We start from the raw sequence: 21,992 nt of genomic DNA, 5'->3' as shown, positions 1-21,992 counted from the left end.
CCGTTGTTTAGTCCCAGCTCCTGCCAACCTAGCAGTTCGAAAGCATGCCAGTGCAAGTAGATAAATAGGTACCACGCCAGCGGGAAGGTAAACTGAGAATCTAGTTTCTGAAGGCAAGACATGATTAAAGAGGCCAGCTAAAAGATGATGTTCAGAAAAATCTTTATTGAACGCAAAAAGCCCACTTCCTCCCAGAGCAAACACTAATGTTTGCCTTAAAATGGTTGTACTATTACGCTCTTATAAACTGCAGGCAAATCAAGACATCAGCATTCATTGCAGCTGCATCTTGTCTTTAAAAACGAGTAAACGTTAAAAAGGAGAGAACACACCACCGCAAAGCATACTGTTATCACACCTTATTGCAATAAAACAAAATAGGCAGTATGAACAATTCTGATTCATTCTGGTAACATCTCAGTGATGCTGCAGAGGTTAGCAATTTCCAAGGTAAAAACGTTAACAGACTTGAACGCTGTTTTCCTTGCGTGACGCTTGCACCCAAGGATCTCTGCTGCTTAGCTAACCATTAAGGTTGTCTGATTTGGTCGGTATTTACAGAGGTGGGATGGGTGCTGAGAATTAGTCTTTCCCACCTCCCGTATTCAATTAATCGGCTCTATAAAACTGGATGGCAAAATCTATTGCATGAGAACTACTGAGAAGAATGCAACTGGGAAAGAATTCCTGGGAAATGGTGGCAAGTCAAAATTAATTCATTTAAAGTAAAACTCATGCCAGCAAACCTCTGCGATACTGAAGGATGAAAGCATTTCTAACTGTTTGTGTGTGAGTTCTGCGTGACAAGGGGAGGGATGGGCAGAGTGGGGAAAAGAAGTTTCATTTCCAGTTCTGATTCCCATGTCAATAGACATAATACAACAAGCGTCGGCATAGCCAAAAAAATGTAGAAAACATAATTATTTCTTTCTACAACCTGAGGGCAATTGAAATAGCAGCTTGCTATTCAATCAAATCAATAAGAGACAGAGGATTATTGGACCCGGTCAAAATACAAACTTGAAGACGGCTGCCACTGTCAAAATGGCTGTGAACATGTTTCCCACGAGAGAAGAAAACGCCTCTCTCCGTAATTATTTGTGCGAACAAGTTAAACGGAAATACACGATATGCAGACTTGTTTACAGATTACAATAGTTCTGTGTTTTCTTTTCTTTTTCAATACACTTTAAAGGTAAAATGCTCAGAATGCACTGCAACCTTAAATAAACTTTCTTCCTCTTTTCAGTCTGTTTATAGACTTACAGAATTTAAGCGGCGCAGCTGCCGACAGTTTGCCTGTTCTAAAGAGTGCTGGAGGTGCTATGATAGAGGCACTCCTTCTTGTGGGGTAGGTACACTTTGCCTTGTGGGTCAAGCAGGTTTCTGAAACACTGTTTAGTTTAGAAAGGATAAGGGGATGAGTACATCTGTTACAATACCGCTATAAACTCTCTTTTAAAAAATCATCATTGACTCCTGCCACATTTGCTAAAGAGATCTGGGATCCATGCCATAAAGGAATCCATTCAAATTGTATTATAATTCCAGCTCTTTATAACTAAACTTGTAACGCTGAATGGAAGCTATTTGAAATCCAACAATTTATTCAGAGGTGACTTGTCCTTGGCGAGAGAGCCAGAGTTATTTGGAACGATTTCACTGAGGCATTTTACCTCCACGAACCTACTCTTGACTTCTTGCGTGCCATTAACAGAACAATGGCAAAATGTAGGCAGTTTCAGCAACCTTCAGGGAACAATGCTCTACAGTTCTGCCAATCGAGCTTAATGCCTCGATGTATTTACAAGCAGACAGAAGAGGTGTTTAACTGCATCATCTCACAAGTCACCCCAGTTTTCTCGTTGTCCAAAACAACTTCCTTTTTCTCCCACGTTCCGACAGGGACACGAGGAGCGAAGAATTGAGAGTTAACACAAGGAGCTCCTGGCGAGGGGGAGGAGAGAGAGAAAGAAGGACATAATAATATAATAATAATAATTTATTATTTATACCCCGCCCATCTGGCTGGGTTTCCCCAGCCACTCTGGGCGGCTTCCAAAAGAATATTAAAATACTGTAATACATCAAACATTAAAAGCTTCCCTAAACAGGGCTGCCTTCAGATGTCTTCTAAAAGTCTGGTAGTTGTTGTTCTCTTTGACATCTGGTGGGAGGGCGTTCCACAGGGAGGGCGCCACTACCGAGAAGGCCCTCTGCCTGGTTCCCTGTAACTTGGCTTCTCGCAGTGAGGGAACCGCCAGAAGGCCCTCGGTGCTGGACCTCAGTGTCCGGGTAGAGCGATGGGGGTGGAGACGCTCCTTCAGGTATACTGGACCGAGGCCGTTTAGGGCTTTAAAGGTCAGCACCAACACTTTGAATTGTGCTCGGAAACGTACTGGGAGCCAATGTAGGTCTTTCAAGACCGGTGTTATATGGTCTCGGCGGCTGCTCCCAGTCACCAGTCTGGCCGCTGCATTCTGGATTAGTTGTAGTTTCCGGGTCACCTTCAAAGGTAGCCCCACGTAGAGCGCATTGCAGTAGTCCAAGCGGGAGATAACCAGAGCATGCACCACTCTGGCAAGGCAGTCCGCGGGCAGATAGGGTCTCAGCCTACGTACCAGATGGAGCTGGTACACAGCTGCCCTGGACACGGATTTAACCTGTGCCTCCATGGACAGCTGTGAGTCCAAAATGACTCCCAGGCTGCGCACCTGGTCCTTCAGGGGCACAGTTACCCCATTCAGGACCAGGGAATCCTCCACACCTGCCCGCCTCCTGTCCCCCAGAAACAGTACTTCTGTCTTGTCAGGATTCAATCTCAATCTGTTTGCCGCCATCCATCCACATTTGTGGAGAACAAATGCATACACAGGAACATAGAACTGTTGATGTCAGGATGCTGTCAACGGCTCCCGGCTGGTTGCGCAGGGAAGTATAAAGACAAGGAAAAGCTTCTTACCGTCCTTTTTTATTTCAATCTTTACAGAGAGAAGCTATAGGGCCCAGTTTCTTGGATAATGGTGTTGTCCCAAGTGAAGACCCGCCACCCCACCCCCTTCCTCACTTCTACGGCTGCTGCTACGTGCCCTCTGTCTTTGAGCTCTTTGCTCTCCTACTTTTAAGGTTCGCCGGGTTCTGGGAGATGGAGGGTCTGGGATGCTTTCTAATGACAACTTGTCAGCTGGGTGTTGTTCCGGCTCTCCCAAGATTTCACAGCTTTCCCCCTCATCTGCCTCTGAGCTGCGACCTCCCTCAAACACCTGTTGTAAATCTATACTGTCTTCCTCTTCCTCCTCCCTGGAAGGGTCAGGATGGGGAGGCGGTCTCCGCCATTCCTCCTCTGCCCAGTTCCTGACAGTAGAGTTGGAAGGGACTGCTGGGGGCCATCTATTCCAACCCCAATGCAATGCAGGAATCAGTTATAGGATCCCTGACAGATGGCCCTGATCTGTGCACGCATGACTGCAACTGGAGCTGCACGCACGTAGCCCTGTCACATAATAATATATGCAATATATTGTATATAGTTATGCTAATATACAATGCAGGTGTACAATGAGACCTTTTAGGCCCAGGTCAATGCCAAATCTCCCGTCTCCCTTGCCAAAATAATAAACACATGTTGCGTGCGGCTGTGTGAGCAGAAAGCTGCATGCTCGCAAGGAACAACTCAGCGCGATCGCAGCACGTGAACAATCTCCCTTTCACCTGAAGTCACCTCAAAGATTACCTCCTTCTTTAGTGTCGCGGCTGGACCCCTTGTTTTCTTTCTTTTTATTCTTGTTCCCTTGGCTAGGTTGAACGGTCCTTAACTCGCCGCACTTTTCAGCATGCTTTCGCATATTATTCTGCTCGGAATAAGGGATAAAAAACACACACCAAGATTCACCTATCTAGCATTTTATGCACAATATCCATCTGTCTGTCTGCCTGTCGAGAGTTAGGGCTTATAGTCACCGATTCAATGAATTGTATCAGGATCAATGTCTATTAGGATCAATATAATTCAATGAATTATATAACTTAGGATCAACATTTGACCATGATTTCTGCATTGTAGGGGGCTGGACTAGATGATCCTTGGGGTCCCTTCCCACTCTAGAGATCTATGATTTAGGCTCACGGTGGGGATATACAAATGGAAATATTAAATTTGGTTCTGAAAGGTCATGTGTAACAAGGTAACAAGTGACCTCAACTGACTTTGTGGGATTTGACATAGATTTGTTACACCCTCCCTGTTCTTTCATACTAGCGTGTGCTATATTTTTGAAATATAAATAATAATACGTATTCATTCCTGATAAGATAAACATAAGATTCCCCAAACTGCTCTCTTTTACTGATTGAGTCCTTGTTTCTTAACTGATGCATTTCCTTTGCATTTTTGGTTATAATGCCACGATACAGATTTCTTATGGTTTTTCTGTGTTTTTCATAGAATCATAGAGTTGGAAGAGACCACAAGGGCCATCGAGTCCAACCCCCTGCCAAGCAGGAAACACCATCAGAGCACTCCTGACATATGGTTGTCAAGCCTCTGCTTAAAGACCTCCAAAGAAGGAGACTCCACCACACTCCTTGGCAGCAAATTCCACTGTCGAACAGCTCTTACTGTCAGGAAGTTCTTCCTAATGTTTAGGTGGAATCTTCTTTCTTGTAGTTTGGATCCATTGCTCCGTGTCTGCTTCTCTGGAGCAGCAGAAAACAACCATTCTCCCTCCTCTATGTGACATCCTTTTATATATTTGAACATGGCTATCATATCACCCCTTAACCTCCTCTTCTCCATTTCTCTATTTAATTCTGCTGGATCTGACTTTTGCTGGATTCCTTGGAAAAGCAAAGTGTGCACGCATACACACACACACTCTCTCTGATCCAAATGTGTCCAGGGGCCTACAAAGGTAGGCAACCCCTGGTTTATGATAGCATTGCCTGCTTGGACTGGCAGTGCCTCTCTCGGAGTCCTGATGCCCCCCTCTGTCTTGATGCCAAACAAAAAGCACAACAGCAGCTGAAACTGCCACACGGCTGAATTTTGCAACCGATACTAGATATGTTTTTGCTATTGTGCTTGTATGTAACTCATGGAACACACACAGTTCTGGATCTGTTTGACGGGAGAGACATCTCCTTTACCAAGCAAAGTCAACTCACCCAGCGAGAATAGCCTTTGCCACATTTCGGGCATTTGTACACTCTTGGCTGAAAACTGGAGTCATGGTACTTCTTGAAATGGACCATCAGGAGCTGTTTCTGTCGAAAGCGTTTGCTGCAAGAGACGCAGACGAAGGGCTTCTCGCCTGTATGGGTCCGTTTGTGAATAACCATATGGCGTTCCTGGTGGGGAAGGGAAAGGAGGAGGACTGACTGGAAGGAAAGCCAAGCGTTGCAACAGCCAAGCCTGGAAATGTACAGAATCAGAAGAGGGATGAAAAGGGCGGAGGAAAGGTTGGCGTCATGGAGGCGCAGTCTCTGACTGCTTGGGAAGAACCCTGGAGAGAAAGGTACTTAAGACTGCTGTGGGGAAGTGGGGACTTTCAGTCTTGGCAACTGATCCATGGGACAAGACCTACCAGGGATGCTATGCTCACTAAGCCGCCAAATCTTTGCAAGATCGTGTTCTTGCTAATCAACTCCAACTTGCACGGTGTGATTTACTGCCAGCTCACTCCTGACACCTACGGAGCTACATGCTCCTTGTGTTACAGAGTTGAGCAATCTCTCCAGTCTCACGAGGGCTTCCTGCATGCATTCCCTGAACGCCACTGACCCTATCTGCTCCAACCCATGTGTGTCTGCTGACCCCACCCCATGAAGGTCACTCATTTTCGGCAGGAGGACTGAATGGGGAACTGAACTGGAGCCACACTTCGGGAGGTCCTTGCCACGGTGCATCTGATGGCACATTCCCCCACCATGTGGACACGACTGTGCAGGCTGCCCCACCCCTCTACTTCAGGGGCAACAGCAGCAGCACCCATCAGCCTCCCTTGGAGGTGGGCAGGCGGTGGTTTCGCTTTTGAATGGGAGCCAAGCTCAGCTCCCATCTGCAGTGACCAGCCGCCACCTTACATTTAACCAGCACCCAATGCCCCCAGCCTATAGATCTCTAGGCTGGGTTTTACAGATGTTATAGACCTATATGCTGGGGCAATGCATTCTGGGCAGGTACAGATGGAGGGTGGGAGCTGCCAGCCTAAAAGAGGAGTCTGGGGGCCCAGCAGGGAGGTCAAGTTGGTGATGGGCCCTTCTGAGAAACTTGGAAAACTGATAGATAGGGCATTTGCTGAAAAATAATCTGAAAAGCCCAAATGAGCAACTAGCTGCCAACAAGGACCACATTTTGAAGGACTAGCAAGCCTGGCTTTCTCCCTTACTTCCTGCATGGACCCGGATAAAGGCAAAGGGGACTTTACCCCTTCCAACTCCTATGCAAACAGCATGGGTAAGGTGTCCTGTTGCATCCTTTGGTAAAGGTAAAGGTACCCCTGCCCGTACGGGCCAGTCTTGCCAGACTCTAGGGTTGTGCGCTCATCTCACTCTATAGGCCGGGAGCCAGCGCTGTCCGCAGACACTTCCGGGTCACGTGGCGAGCCAGCGCAGCACACGGAACACCGTTTACCTTCCCGCTGGTAAGCAGTCCCTATTTATCTACTTGCACCCGGGGGTGCTTTCGAACTGCTAGGTTGGCAGGCGCTGGGACCGAGCGACGGGAGCGCACCCCGCCGCGGGGATTCGAACCGCTGACCTTTCGATCGGCAAGTCCTAGGAGCTGAGGCTTTTACCCACAGCGCCACCCACGTCCCTTGCATCCTTTGGTACTTGCTGTCATTTGCCCGTGTCCTGTTTCATGTACAGTGGAAGCTCGGGTTGCAAATGTGATCCGTGTGGGAGGCATGTTCGCAACCCGTAGAACCCCGTCTGCGCATGCGCGGGTCACAATCCGGCGCTTCTGTGCATGTGCAAAGCACGATTTAGTGCTTCTGTGCATGCGTGAACCCGGAAGTAACCCGTTCCGGTACATCTGGCTTTGGCGTGGTGCGCAACCCGAAAATGCGCAACCTGAAGCATCTGTAACCCAAGGTATGACTGTATATGTAAGACGGAGCAGCTGAAGTGCATAAGGTGAGGACCAGAAGCGAATTTAGCTTCCGTCGCTGTTTTCCGTGGGGAGGAGAAAGCCGAAGAGCCTCTGCCTATGCCAAAAGACAGGAAGTGGCTGAGGTGCAATGTTAAGTACCAAGGAAGCTGCCTTATGGAGATTCAGGCCATTGGTCCATCTAGCTTAGTACTGTCTACACTGACTGGCAGCAGCACTCCAGGATTCCAGGCAGGGCACTTTTCCCAGCCCAGCCCTGCCTGGAGATGCTAGAGTTTGAACCTGGGACCTTCTGCATGCAAAGCAGGTGTTCTGTGGCCCTGATCCAAGGAAGTGTCTTTAGGAGCAAGGATACAACGTTGGGGAAGTAGGAGGGATGAAAAACTGCTGGCATCTGTAACTTGGCCCTATTTTAATGCCCGTTTTCTACTACTCGAGAGTAGAAAGAGCACGACTGGAAAACTCTTGCTTTAGTTCCAAGTTTGTTTCAAAAATAAATTAATCCTTTGAAAACACACACGTGTACACTAATCTCATTATTTGAGAATGCCAGGACCAGTTCAAACAGAAGTAAAAAAAAAACCCCAGTTGTGTTGAAATTAGTAATGCAACAAGACAAACAAATAAATGCACCATGGAGAGCTGGCTCTACTGAATTTATGCATTTTAATTCCAAACTCTCTCCCAAAGTCGGGCAAAGAGGATGAAGCATGCATAATTCGTTCATTTCTACATATGCGTAAGCTAGGAAATGAGAAAAGTATGTACCCTGCTTTTCATTTATTTATTGGTATTTATTTAGGTTGGTGGAGATACGATCAGAGAACATAATGGGGGCTAATGTCCGAGAGCCAAATAACACATATGGGGGGAGGGGAAACTTGCTTAAATGGGACATTTTTATTTTGAAAACAAAGCAACCGCAGAGATTCAATCCAGAATGTGTTTGTGAGGCTACTCACTGCTTTCCCTTCAGTGTAAGGGGTTGTATCCAATGCTGATGGGAGGGCGTTCCACAGGGCGGATGCCACCACCGAGAAGGCCCTCTGCCTGGTTCCCTGTAACCTCACTTCTCGCAGTGAGGGAACCTCCAGAAGGCCCTCAGAGCTGGATCTCAGTGACTGGGTGCTCTAGCGCTTTCACAGCCTTAAGTTAAAGGTAAAGCGAGCCCTGTCCGTTAGGTCCAGTCGTGATCGACTCTGGGGTTGCGGTGCTCATCTCGCTTTACTGGCCGAGGGAGCTGGCGTACAGCTACCGGGCCGTGTGGCCAGCATGACTAAGCCACTTCTGGCAAACCAAAGCAGCTTCCCGCCGGAGCGGTACCTATTTATCTACTTGCACTTTGACGTGCTTTCGAACTGCTAGGTTGGCAGCAGCAGGGACTGAGCAGTGGGAGCTCACCCCATCGCATGGATTCGAACCACCGACCTTCTGATCGGAAAGCCAAAGAGGCTCAGTGGTTTAGAGGCTCACAGCCTTACCCCAAAGCAATTATAAAAATTTGCATATGGCAAATCTTTTGTCCTACCACTACGTTACAGCTCCTTCTGAAGCAAACCAGCTTTTAACATATTTCCAGCTCCTTTAAAAGCAGGAATCAATTAATTACCACTTGATCACATGCCATATAATTTTGTCCGTTTTCATTCTCGCGGTTCAAGTATTATTTCTGGCATGTGGCAGACAGAAGCGGCTTCAGATACAGAATTTCTCCTCTGATCATGTTGACGGCGAGCATCTCTGCTTAGAAGCACATCAAGAACTGCAATGCTTAGTATAAATACCCCTTGCTTCTTGTACCAGAAAATCTTGATTTTATTTTTTTTTTTAATGTATAGGACTTTAGTGACAGACTGTGGCGACAAATATTTGCATGGCAATCAAAGGAAACACATCTCCCACAGCAAACTAATCCCATCAAACCCACATTCAGACCCCGACTGTCTTAAATACCTGCTTGCATGCGTAACTGCACTCGTCACATCTGAATCTCTTCTCATTTGTGTGGGTCTTCTTATGCTGTCTGAAAGCGTAGCGCTCGTGGAAGACATTTTCACAGTAGCTGCACTTCAGCGGCACTTCGATATAGGAATGGAGGTTTCGCAAGTGGATTCCTAAGGAGAACAGCATCACCTCAACGATCCTTTCGAAAGATGGAGGGGAGCTTCTTCTTTTTTGAAAAGTATTTATACCGATTACCGTAGTTTTCCGTGTATTAGACGCCCCCATGTATAAGACTCATGGGGGACTCAAATATTAGAAAACGGGGGGAGATGACACAGAGTTCTTGAGCTTTTTTGGGGGAGGATTGCCGAAATCCGCTCACCTGCATTGCAAAATCCACCTCTAATCTGTCCCCTCGCCGGCAGAAGCTGCAAATCACCCGCCACCATATTGCCACAGCGTCAGCCAATCAACAACGCCCATTGACGCAGCAACCAATGACACGCCCAATAGCCACTGACAGCCGCGGCAGCAACCAATCAAACGTCCACCCTATGCACTACGGCCCCCACTTTTCAGCATCATTTTTAAAGGGAAAAACCTACACAGAAAAGTATGGTATTTTCCCAGAGAGTTTACATACCCAGAGTCTCCTTGAGCAGATGCATTGATCCAGCACAGCTGAAGAACTATGGGCTTTAAAAATCCAGCCTCAGATAGAGACAGACGCAGAAGCCACGAGATCACAATTCTCACGGTGGCAAATCCAGATTTACCGCTGAGTGTACAACTCAACAGAGACTTGCAGCAAATCATACCTCCACAGCGAGAGAATCTGCATGGCGTACTTGTTAGTTCCACTCTAGCTTTTTAAAGGTTTGCACATAAAAATGCAGCGTGTGAAAGAGGTCTTACCTCCTTAGTAGGTCGTCACTCATTCTCTACCCCTAAAAGTTTCCCCATAGCAGGGGTAGGCAACCTAAGGCCCGTGGTCCAGATGTGGCCCAATCGCCTTCTCAATCTGGCCCATGGACGGTCCGGAAATCAGCGTGTTTTTACATGAGTAGAATGTGCCCTTTTATTTAAAATGCATCTCTGGGTTATTTGTGGGGCATAGGAATTTGTTCACCCCCCCCCCATATAGTCCGGCCCACCACATGGTCTGAGGGACGGTGGACTGGCCCACGGCTGAAAAAGGTTGCTGACCGATAGAGCTATTTTTACCCTGCTATGCTGGCGAGATGAGTGCCGCAACCCCAGAGTCGGCCACGACTGGACCTAATGGTCCAGTAAAGGGGTCCCTTTACCTTTACGCTGGCACAACAGACCACAACAGGAACAGTGGTCTATATGCCATGCAATATTCTTTTAGCTCGCATCTCAGCGTATCAAGCCGCAGCTATGACAAATAACTACCAGGGGTGTTGCAAACATTCACAGAGCTTTTTAAAAAGGGAGAGCCTGTGATCAGATGCTTGCAAGCAGGAACTAGGAAGGCCAAGCTTTGCTCAGCTTCATACTAAGCAGGGCTGGGGTCTTGATGATGCTGAGAACCGCTTCTTCCTTACCCTGCTCCCAAGAGCGCAGAATAGCTACCTGGGACAGCGGAAGGGGGCAGGCGCCCCCAGTACAGCATCCTTCTGCCATTCCACCATTGCCTCTCCTTGCCCTGGGCCTTTGGAGGGTAGGCACCAACAGCAGAGGCAGTGGAGAGCTCTGAAATGTCTTTTGCAAGCGCTCAAACCAAGCAATCGCAAAAGCTCCAGCCATTTTGGGTTGAGCAAAGGGCGGTCCAGTGTATCCTTAATGGTACCCAATTGTACAGTCTTATAACATTTTAATTCTATAGCGGCAATTCCAAACTGGGAGGGGTGGCTAACACCCCAGAGGACAGGATCACACTTCAAAACGACCTTGACAGATTAGAGAACTGGGCCAAAACAAACAAGATGAACTTTAACAGGGAGAAATGTAAAGTATTGCACTTGGGCAAAAAAAAATGAGAGGCACAAATACAAGATGGGCGACACCTGGCTTGAGAGCAGTACATGTGAAAAGGATCTAGGAGTCTTGGTTGACCACAAACTTGACATAAGCCAACAGTGTGACGCGGCAGCTAAAAAAGCCAATGCAATTCTGGGCTGCATCAATAGGAGTATAGCATCTAGATCAAGGGAGGTAATAGTGCCACTGTATTCTGCTCTGGTCAGACCTCACCTGGAGTACTGTGTCCAGTTCTGGGCACCACAGTTCAAGAAGGACACTGACAAACTGGAACGTGTCCAGAGGAGGGCAACCAAAATGGTCAAAGGCCTGGAAACGATGCCTTATGAGGAACGGCTAAGGGAGCTGGGCATGTTTAGCCTGGAGAAGAGGAGGTTAAGGGGGGATATGATAGCCATGTTCAAATATATAAAAGGATGTCACAGAGAGGAGGGAGAAAGGTTGTTTTCTGCTGCTCCAGAGAAGCGGACACGGAGCAATGGATCCAAACTACAAGAAAGAAGATTCCACCTAAACATTAGGAAGAACTTCCTGACAGTAAGAGCTGTTCGACAGTGGAATTTGCTGCCAAGGAGTGTGGTGGAGTCTCCTTCTTTGGAGGTCTTTAAGCAGAGGCTTGACAACCATATGTCAGGAGTGCTCTGACAGTGTTTCCTGCTTGGCAGGGGGCTGGACTCGATGGCCCTTGTGGTCTCTTCCAACTCTATGATTCTATGATTCTATTCTATAATGTACTTGAAAAGCTCTTAGTTACCAGATTATGACAAAAGAAATAATTAAAATCCCTGCAATGTGAGGGGCTTTTTTCACCTTCAAATGGAAAAGGGTCTTGCTTTGACTTCCACCCCAGCCCCAAAGCAAACTCGGCCGTTGCAATAAGATCCCTTTGCTGTGATGTGTGGTATGATTCTCTTGGATTCAAAAACAATAATTCTGCTACACTGGCTTAATGAAATTTAAAAGCAGCCAGGGCTTCCAAGGCTCGTATAATCAATTAGCGTTTGCTATGCAGATATAAGAGTTCAGATGTTAATGGACGCTCTGGGCCAGACCCATGCGACAATAAAAGCCCACAGAAGAAACTCTCCACAACTTCAAAGGAAGCATTCCCTGAATTGACTTTCATTGCCATTCCACGTCCTCTTTCAACTCTCCCTGGACTTGTGCTATGCGATGCAAAAATAGGAATTAAAAAAATTACCTCCACCAAAAAAAAAAAAAAAAACTTCCAGGAAAATACAGAAGTTGGGAAGCCAATGTTTCTATGATCTGCAGCTGAGCTATTCAGACCTTTCTACAAATTAAAAAGGCATGTCTTGATTATGTTTTTCAATAGAATAATTACATCTACTAACAGCGATCTCTGCTCTCCAAGCATCCTTAACAAACTACAGCTCCCAGAATTCTTGTCAGTGGTATGATACTGCTTTAAATGTGCCATGCGGTTCGGATCTTTGTTTCAGGCCTCACCTCTCCTATATTATTTTAATTCTGCCCAATGCCTTATAGCGTCACCTTCCATTTCTTGCACCGACAATTGCGGAACGCAGATCAACCCCCAGTTACCCAGGGGGTGATTCTTCCTTCCTTCCTGTGCACATGTCTGTTATGCTATTCCAAAACCGGGTGCAAGTCAAGAGTTGAGATCTAAGACTAATAATCTTGTGATCCAATGCCCACAATAAAGGTAAATGTAAAGGGACCCCTGACCATTAGTTCCAGTCGTGGCCGACTCTGGGGTTGCGGTGCTCATGTCGCTTTATTGGCCAAGGGAGCCAGCGTACAGCTTCCGGGTCATGTGGCCAGCATGACTAAGCCGCTTCTGGCGAACCAGAGCAGCGCATGGAAACACTGTTTACCTTCCCGCCAGAGTGGTACCTATTTATCTACTTGCACTTTGATGTGCTTTCAAACTGCTAGGTTGGCAGGAGCAGGGACCGAGCAACGGGAGCTCACCCCGTCGCTGGGATTCGAAAAGCCGACCTTCCGATCGGCAAGTCCTAGGCTCTGTGGTTTAACCCACAACGCCACCCACGTCCCTTTCTATTCCTAGTGTCTTACAATTCCACGAGGAAAAACATACACTCAAAACCAAGGTTTAAGTGGGTTCATGAGACACTCACCAACCCCAGTCAGACTGTAAATTATTCACAGAAGATAAACACACACACAGGTTTTCTACCCCATGATGCTAGGCTGGCCTAGCATTAAGAAAAAGAACTGTCTTCAGCTGTTCCTCCACTTTTGATGAATTTCAAGGAAGGAAACCTCAACTTAGCTTTATGGGTCCCCATCCCACCCACCCTTTGTCAGACTAGCAACATTGCCCAGGACCCACACCAAAGACACGCTTTCATTGCCTGGGGATTAGCACACAGCCACAAATGTTCCTGCAATTCAGAAGCGCCACAAGGTGGTGCCAGTTCTCTTTGCTACGAACAGAAATTGGGAAAAGTTGCCGAGTCTTGCCTTGTATTCCTCCTGCATAAAAACCTCCCTTGGAATAATTGGAAAAGCTAGGGGCAGGCAGCAGAGTTTGGGGATGCAAAGGCACCCACAACTGCTGGAGTATGCCAGAAATTAATAAATGGTAGAATTCAGATAATATTCGGAGTACAGCGGACGCTGGGGTTGTGATCCGTGCGGGAGGCACGTTTGCAACCCGCAGCACCCTGTCTGCATGGGTCACGATTTGGTGCTCATGCACAAAGTGTGATTTAGCGCTTCTGTGCATGTGCCGAAACCCAGAAGAAACCCATTCCGGTACTTCTGGGTTTTGGCGCATCCGTAACCCGAAAACGCGCAACCTGAAGCGTCTGTAACCCGAGGTATGACTGTATTGAAGGGAAGATGCCAGACCTCAGATTTAAAACAGAGGCTGGACCAATTCTCCTGTTTGGGAGATCAGTGATAGCAAGGCCATTAAGAACAGGAGGAGAACTAAGTACCCGGGCCATTAAAGAACAATTTACCAGGCAGGGGCTGCTGCCTGTTAGTCAACAGAAGGAAAGGCAGCTGGGAGAGTGAGGTCACACAGAGAAAATGTGCCCTCTTTGAAAAACAGAGGGGAGAGGAGACAGGTGGGGAGGGGTGGCTTGCAGCAAGCATCCTTGGGAAGGAGGAAGGTAGAGCCAGGGACCCCCAGGTGGAACCACCTTGGCAGGCTGGGACACGGAGACAGAATGTAGGATGGACTCCAATGTTGCACCACTGTGGCAAACAAGCCCCTCTTGAGATCACGCCCTGAACTCTCTCCAAAGTAGACCCAGGTGCAATAATAATAATAATAATAATATTTTTTATTTATACCTCGCCTACCCCGGCCAGAGCCAGGCTCAGGGCGGCTAACACCAATAAAATAAAAGTAAAAACATAATAGGGGGAAAAGAGAGGGAGGGGGGGAACCCAATTTAAAATACAGGTTAAAATGTACCGTATTTTTCGCCCTATAGGGCGCACCGGCCCATAGGATGCACCTCATTTTTTGGGGGGGAAATGAATAAAAAAAAATTATTTCCCCCCCCCCAGCCGCGGGGCTGGGGCGGGGGAAGCCCAAGCTTCCCCCGACCCCAGAACAGGCTGCTATCCGCAAGCCTTACGAGCCCGGCGGCAACTCCCGCAGGGCGTGCAAGGCTTGCGGACACCTGCGCGAAGCACGGGGCGTCCTCCGGAGGGCGCCCTGTGCTTCGGGCTGCAGGCTGCCGCCCGCAAGCCTTGCGAGCCCGCGGGAACTCCCGCCGGGCGCGCAAGGCTTGCAGATAGCTTCCTGAAGCCTGGAGAGCGAGAGGGGTCGGTGCGCACCAACGCTTCTCGCTCTCCAAGCTTCAGCAAAAGCCTGCATTCGCCCCATAGGACGCACACACATTTCTCCTTCATTTTTGGAGGGGGAAAAGTGCGTCCTATAGGGCGAAAAATACGGTAATTTAAAATGCATCCTCATTTTAAAATAGCTGATAAATCAAGACCATAAGGGGAGGGAAACATAAGGGTCGGACCGAGTCCAAACCAAAGGCCAGGCGGAACAGCTCCGTCTTGCAGGCCCTGCGGAAAGATGTCAAGTCCCGCAGGGTTCTAGTCTCTTGTGACAGAGCGTTCCACCACGTTGGGGCCAGGGCTGAAAAGGCCCTGCTCCTAGTTGAAACCAATCTAACCTCCTTGAGGCTCAGGACCACCAAAGTGTTGTTATGTGTGGACCTTAAGGTTCTCTGCAGGGCATACCAGGAGAGGCAGTCCCGTAGGAACATGCGTCCTAGGCCGCATGTGTGCAATAAACCCTATTTCTTAAAAGACACTAGTCTCCGCTGTGCCTTGATTTCCCAATGGAACCAAAATCCTGGGGACACCCTGGAATCCTGCTCCCGCTTGGAGGCACGCCACTTGCGTAACAAGGCTGGGTCAGAACAGTTTGGTCTACACTTGCCATCAATGGCTCTCTGGGATTTCAGACAGACTTCTATATTAGTGATACCTGCAGCTGCCTGATATTGAACTGCAAAGCAGTTGATCTACCGATGAGTAGACTGGATTACATCTGTTTGCATTTGGGAAAGAAAGTAAGAAGTTCTCCTGAAAGTTCACCAGCTTTTTGGTGCAATCCCCCCCCCCCCCAATATACAATTTGTTTATGCAATTGTGCCTAGCAAACACATTTCTGCAAAGCAATTTATTTGTTTATATCCTGCTCTTCAGTGAACCTGCTCTTCAGTGAGTATTTTCAACCCCAGGGCTGGAAACAAACAAACAAAAAATAAGAGTAATTTTGACGGGAGAATTTCATAAGCATCTTGGACTCAACTGATTTGTACATGCATAGGAATAATGCTTGCTGGCCTCTTCAAAAAGCCTTCTTGCGGCTCTCATTTGAGAAATCATGGTTTGCCTGCTGCAAAGATTTCAAGCTAGGTATTCATTTGGAACCAATGAGCCGGATTAACAATATATCTGGGGTAAGGTAAAGGTAAAGGTACCCCTGCCCGTATGGGCCAGTCTTGCCAGACTCTAGGGTTGTGCGCTCATCTCACTCTATAGGCCGGGAGCCAGCGCTGTCCGCAGACACTTCCGGGTCACGTGGCCAGCGTGACAAGCTGCATCTGGCGAGCCAGTGCAGCACACGGAACGCCGTTTACCTTCCCGCTGGTAAGCGGTCCCTATTTATCTACTTGCACCCAAGGGTGCTTTCGAACTGCTAGGTTGGCAGGCGCTGGGACCGAACGACGGGAGCACACCCCGCCGCGGGGATTCGAACCGCCGACCATGCGATCGGCAAGTCCTAGGCGCTGAGGTTTTACCCACAGCGCCACCCCGCGTCCCACTATATCTGGGTTAGCAGTTTCTTAAGTTAAAATGATGCCAAGCCTAATTCTCCGTCGATTTCAAAGAATGCTTAAAAAGAAAGAAAGAAAGAGGTAATGAGACTTACTTAAATCACCCTTTCTGGCCACAGACGTGTTACAGTGTGGACACTGGTATTTTGGCACATTTTCCTCGTGTTTGTGCAACATGTGGAACTTCAGAGTTCCAGCCTGAGTGAACCTGGCCTTGCAAATCTGACACTCAAAGGGTTTTTCACCTGGGAGGAAAAAGATGGAAGATGTGAATTAGCAAGCAAAATGTCACAGCTGAAAAATGCAGTGATGTTTTACACACAGACTTCTTTTTTGTTTTACTCCTGATTTTACTGCTGTTGTAAATGTCAGGTGTGTATTTCTCCTCTATAGCATCTTTAACATGTATTAATTTCATTTAGATTTCAAGAATTCTGGTTTGTCTGCTTGATTCATCCCATGGTAATCGCACGGAACGGGAACATGTGCCACATAAAACTCGCAACACGTCACAGAATCACAGAGGAGGAAGGGGCCACGAGGGCCATCTAGTCTAACTCCCTGCAATGCAGGAGTCTTTTGCCCAACATCAAACCCATGACTCTGTGATTAAGAGTCTCGTGCTCTACCAACCAAACTATCCAACATAATAAGTGGTATGTAAGTTTCGTTAATTAATTAAGTACCGGTAAGTAAAACTTAGCTGAATGCCACCCATTGATTTTAATTTACCCAACGAGAGTTTTAGATTCAGGATGCAAGTTTCTAGGTCACACAGAACCCTTCCTCAACTTAATGTTGAAGAGAAAACAACTGTTTCTGTGCAGATCATGGATGTCACCTAGCTAACTCATACCTGCAGTTGGAGAGTGTGATTTCGAGCCAACACTAATCTAGGATATAAAAAGGACACGTTGGTAGGGTCTTGGTGTTCCACCAGCTATGCCAATACCTCCCTCTTGTTTTTCATTGGCCCTGAGTTGACTTCTATCCTGTTGGCACTGAGCACCTGAGTTTGCTATGAGCGGGAACGAAGACAGTTCTGTATACCTCCCCTCCAACTGTTCCCAGGGAGTTTCTTGCCCTTTCCTCCTTCTACGGCCCGGCACTGTCTAAGACTCTAAGCTCATAGAGGGAGGCATCGCTCCCCTCCTTCAGTGAAATATTTCCATGACAACTGCCGCATTCCTAATTCTTACCAGAGTGAGTGACCATATGCCTCTTCAGCTTGTAAGTGTCCCTGCTAGCATAGGTGCAAAGGGTGCAGTTGTACGGGCGCTCTCCTGTATGCGAGCGAATGTGGCGCTTCAACTTGCTGGCCTGTGGTTACCGACGGGAAGAAATTAAAAAGCATGATAGTGCCAGGCACCCTGCCAGAATAACTCATCACTAAAAAAAAAAAAATTAAGTTCGCTACTACAAGTGTTATAAATGTCAGTGATTGCCATCGTGACAAATGGTTGGAAATTCCAAACTTTTTCTTGAAAAAATATTAGATTTAGTTTTCCCCTGAGCTGAGAGTAAACTGGTGGAACTCACCACTTCATATTACAGAATGACAACCTGGCTGGTTTTGTATCTGTTTTTAAGACTGCATGTTATTGCCAAATGAAACAGATTAAGTTACAGTGGTAAAGGTAAAGGTACCCCTGCCCGTACGGGCCAGTCTTGACAGACTCTAGGGTTGTGCGCCCATCTCACTCAAAGAGGCCGGGGGCCAGCGCTGTCCGAAGACACTTCCGGGTCACGTGGCCAGTGTGACATCGCTGCTCTGGCGAGCCAGAGCCGCACACGGAAACGCCGTTTACCTTCCCGCTGGTAAGTGGTCCCTATTTACCTACTTGCACCCGGGAGTGCTTTCGAACTGCTAGGTTGGCAGGCGCTGGGACCGAGCAACGGGAGCGCACCCCGCCGCGGGGATTCGAACCGCCGACCTTTCGATCGGCAAGCCCTAGGCACTGAGGCTTTAACCCACAGCGCCACCCGCGTCCCAAGTTACAGTGGTACCTCAGGTTAATTCATTCTGGAGGTCCGTTCTTAACCTGAAACTGTTCTTAACCTGAGGTACCACTTTAGCTAATGGGGCCTCCTGCTGCTGCCGCGCCGCCAGAGCACAATTTCTGTTCTCATCCTGAAGCAAAGTTCTTAACCCAAGGTACTATTTCTGGGTTAGCGGAGTGTGTAACCTGAAGCGTATGTAACCTGAAGCGTATGTAACCTGAGGTACCACTATATTTCTCCAGGTAGTTCTGGGGAATCTGGGGCCTTTCAAATCTTGCTGGACCTGCCATCGTCCCTGATAGCTGCCTATGCTGGCTGGGGCCAAGGGGAAGGAAAATCCATGACATTTTTCGGTACAGTCGTACCTCGGAAGTCAAACAGAAACCGTTCTGGAACGTTTGAGTTCCAAAGTGCGGCTTCTGATTGGCTGCAGGAAGCTCCTACAGCCAATCGGAAGCCATGGAAGCCCCGTCGGATGTTCAGCTTCCAAAAGAACGTTCGAAAACCGGAACATTCACTTCCGGTTTTCGATCGTTCGGGAGCCGGAACGTTCGACTCCCAAGGCGTTTGAGAGCTGAGGTACGACTGTACAGGCATAGATGAACCAACGACCTGGCTCCCTATGAATCAGCACCCTCTGTTCCTATTGCTGTCTTATTTTGCATTGTCTTGTTGGCTGTTCCCACCAGCCCGCCGCACATAAGCCACCCGCAAAGCTTTAGCCACGTAAATGCTGCAAACGAATAGTGAACGTCGCAGGCGAAGGAATAAAAGTGAGCGCGCACATTGCAAGTGGCAGGTGCCTCTCTCGGAAAGCGTCCTCTGAAAAGCAAAAGAGAAGCCTGTCCTCTTTACCAAGTACGGCACTCGAAGCGGTTCTCCTGCAAGGGCCGCACTTACCTCCACACTACAATAGTTGCAGAACGAGCACTTGAAGGGCTTCTCGAGGGTGTGCTTGTACCGCCTGTGCCGCGAAAGCTCGCCGCTGGTCACGAAGGCCATGTCGCATTCGCTGCACTTGTACGGCTTAGTCCCTGTTGGGAGAAACCAGACGTGAGGAGGGGGCTGTCGGGGGCTGCTAGCCAGGGTGGCTACCCTCTGCCCTCGCAGCTGAAGGCAGCGGTGGGTCGCTGGGAACTGCAAGAGGGGAGAACTCTCTTGCTCTCATGTTCTGCTCACTGGTTTCCCATAATGAGCATCTGTTTGACCCCCACAAGAGCACGATGCTGAACTCCCCTGGACTACTGCAATGCACTCTATGTGGGGTAACCTTTTTTTTTTTTTAATTTGCATTTTATTTATATGTTAACATTCTTATATTACATCGGTAAACGTTGTCATATTATATTACAGGACTTACTATAATATAATTTCCAACACGTATACAGTGGTGCCTCGCAAGACGAAAAGAATCCGTTCCGCGAGTCTCTTCGTCTAGCGGTTTATTCGTCTTGCAAAGCAAGCCCATTAGCGGATTAGCGCTATTAGCAGTTTAAGGGCTATTAACGGCTATTAAAGGCTTAAGGGATTAGCGGATTAGCTGCTAAAAGGCTATTAGCAGCTTAGCGCTTTAGAAAAAGGGGTTGGGGAGCGGAAAAAAACCTCAAGAATTGCAAGACATTTTCGTCTTGCGAAGCAAGCCCATAGAGAAATTCGTCCTGCGAAGCACCTCTGAAAACGGAAAACCTTTTCGTCTTGCGGGTTTTCCGTCTTGCGAGTCATTCGTCTTGCGGGGCACCACTGTACATAAATTATATACAAATTTTATATACCTGGAAAGAAAATGAAACAAAACAAAAAACCGAGAAAAAACAAAAACAAATCCCCCCCAGATCATATACATACCCACACACTAGACTTCCTGTCTTTCCCGTTGTATATTCCTTTTTTACAAATGAATGTATTCTTATTATTATATATTTCTTTACGTATTATCTAATACATTCCTATATCAATATGTGCTCTTAGTCTTATTTCTCAACTCAGTCTCATTCCAACGTCAATCAAATGCTAGCATAGATAGCGAACCTTTACTGTATTTTTGAACATATGTTTTATATCCATCCCACTTTTCCATAATTTTTTGTTTTGAATTGCCTCTCAGGGTATTTGTTAACTGTGCCATTTCAGCAAATTCTTGTAGCTTGTAATGCCAGTTTGTTATTGTCGGGGTTTCTTGTTCCTTCCACCCCTTTGCCCCACTTTGAAGGCGGCTCGGAAACTGCAACTAATTCTGAATGCGACCGCTAGGCTGGTGACCAGGAGCGTCCGCCCACGACCACATCACACCAGTCCTGAAAGATCTATGTTGTCTCCCACTTTGGCTCCCAATTTGCCGGAAGCCACGTGTGCCAGTCCGTACCTGTGTGCGTGTTCACGTGGTTGCGCAAGAGGGAGACAGTCCGGAAAGCCTTAAGGCAGAGGTGGCATAGGTGGGGCTTTTCCTCAGAGTGCTGTTTCACGTGGCGATGAAGGCCTGACGCGCTGAAACAGGCGAACGCGCACAAACTGCAACGGTGCAGCACATCCCCTAGGAGAACGCAGCTGGTTTCAGGTCAAATAAGCCACAGACAAGATCCTCTGCACCACTGGTGCAGAAGTTAAAACCATCTTCCCCCCCATCGCGACTCGCCCCGCAACGGCAGTTGCCTCTTTCTGGGGCGGCCTTTCCGTGAGTCAGCCTGCAAATATTTCCTGGTGGCCTGGATGAGCTGAGCAAATTTGTCCTCTTCGCCAGTGATTCATGCCCACACAAACAATCTTTCACTAGCTCCAAGTTTACCAAGGATGTTTCCTCCACAAAAGTTAAGCCCAAACAGGATAAAAGTAGTGAACTTTCCCCTTCCTCCACCATTAACTTCTTTTTGCCTTAATAACAAGCGCTATGGAAACAACAAACCGCTCGGTGGGCTGAGGGCACATATTGGAGAAGAGGAGGTTAAGGGGTGATATGATAGCCATGCTCAAACATATAAAAGGATGTCACATAGAGGAGGGAGAAAGGTTGTTTTCTGCTGCTCCAGAGAAGCGGACACGGAGCAATGGATCCAAACTACAAGAAAGAAGATTCCACCTAAACATTAGGAAGAACTTCCTGACAGTAAAAGCTGTTCGACCGTGGAATTTGCTGCCAAGGAGTGTGGTGGAGTCTCCTTCTTTGGAGGTCTTTAAGCAGAGGCTTGACAACCATATGTCAGGAGTGCTCTGATGGTGTTTCCTGCTTGGCAGGGGGTTGGACTCGATGGCCCTTGTGGTCTCTTCTAACTCTATGATTCTATGAACTGAGAAAGCAGGTCAGCAACGAGACGCAGGCACTTTTAATACGGCCACCCTCCCCCTCAGTGCGAATCCTGGATTCCCCTTCCCGTGAGAACAGCCCTGCTGGATCAGCCTAAAGGTCTATTCAGCTTCAAGCTCCTCTTTGGACAACCAGATGTCTCTGAGAAGCCCACCGTCAGGGCACTGTGACTGACCAGGGACTAGCATTCAAACAGGTGCTCCCCCTGGTTCTGCAGCTAATATGAAACCCCCCCTCCCCCCGTTGGAGTCCCACTGGCCTGTTGTCTTGACTAACACCAGGCACTCTGGACAGCTTTCAACATATATAAAAA

The 21,992-nt window shown here is 47.8% G+C and overlaps 1 protein-coding gene across 8 annotated transcripts in view; it reads right to left on the bottom strand.

Moving 5' to 3' along the window:
- Positions 1 to 145: 145 nt before the first annotated feature.
- Positions 146 to 21,992, bottom strand: part of CTCFL (CCCTC-binding factor like) — a 29,370-nt gene continuing 7,523 nt past the window's right edge. For all 8 annotated transcript variants that reach the window (XM_083446885.1, XM_083446884.1, XM_083446890.1 and 5 more), the window contains 8 exons: positions 20,744 to 20,911; positions 19,282 to 19,415; positions 17,580 to 17,700; positions 16,476 to 16,625; positions 9,062 to 9,222; positions 5,164 to 5,346; positions 3,734 to 3,851; positions 146 to 1,947 (listed from right to left, as the gene is read on the bottom strand). In XM_083446885.1, coding sequence (XP_083303011.1) covers positions 1,805 to 1,947; positions 3,734 to 3,851; positions 5,164 to 5,346; positions 9,062 to 9,222; positions 16,476 to 16,625; positions 17,580 to 17,700; positions 19,282 to 19,415; positions 20,744 to 20,911 — 1,178 coding nt within the window. In that variant the 3' untranslated portion in view covers positions 146 to 1,804. The remainder of the gene's footprint in view (positions 1,948 to 3,733; positions 3,852 to 5,163; positions 5,347 to 9,061; positions 9,223 to 16,475; positions 16,626 to 17,579; positions 17,701 to 19,281; positions 19,416 to 20,743; positions 20,912 to 21,992) is intronic.

Source organism: Podarcis tiliguerta (assembly GCF_965153285.1).
Source record: "Podarcis tiliguerta genome assembly, chromosome: 6".
NCBI classification, from domain to species: Eukaryota; Metazoa; Chordata; class Lepidosauria; order Squamata; family Lacertidae; genus Podarcis; species Podarcis tiliguerta.
The sequence above is the reverse complement of the archived record's forward strand: the minus strand, read 5'-3'. Positions and strand labels throughout refer to the sequence as shown.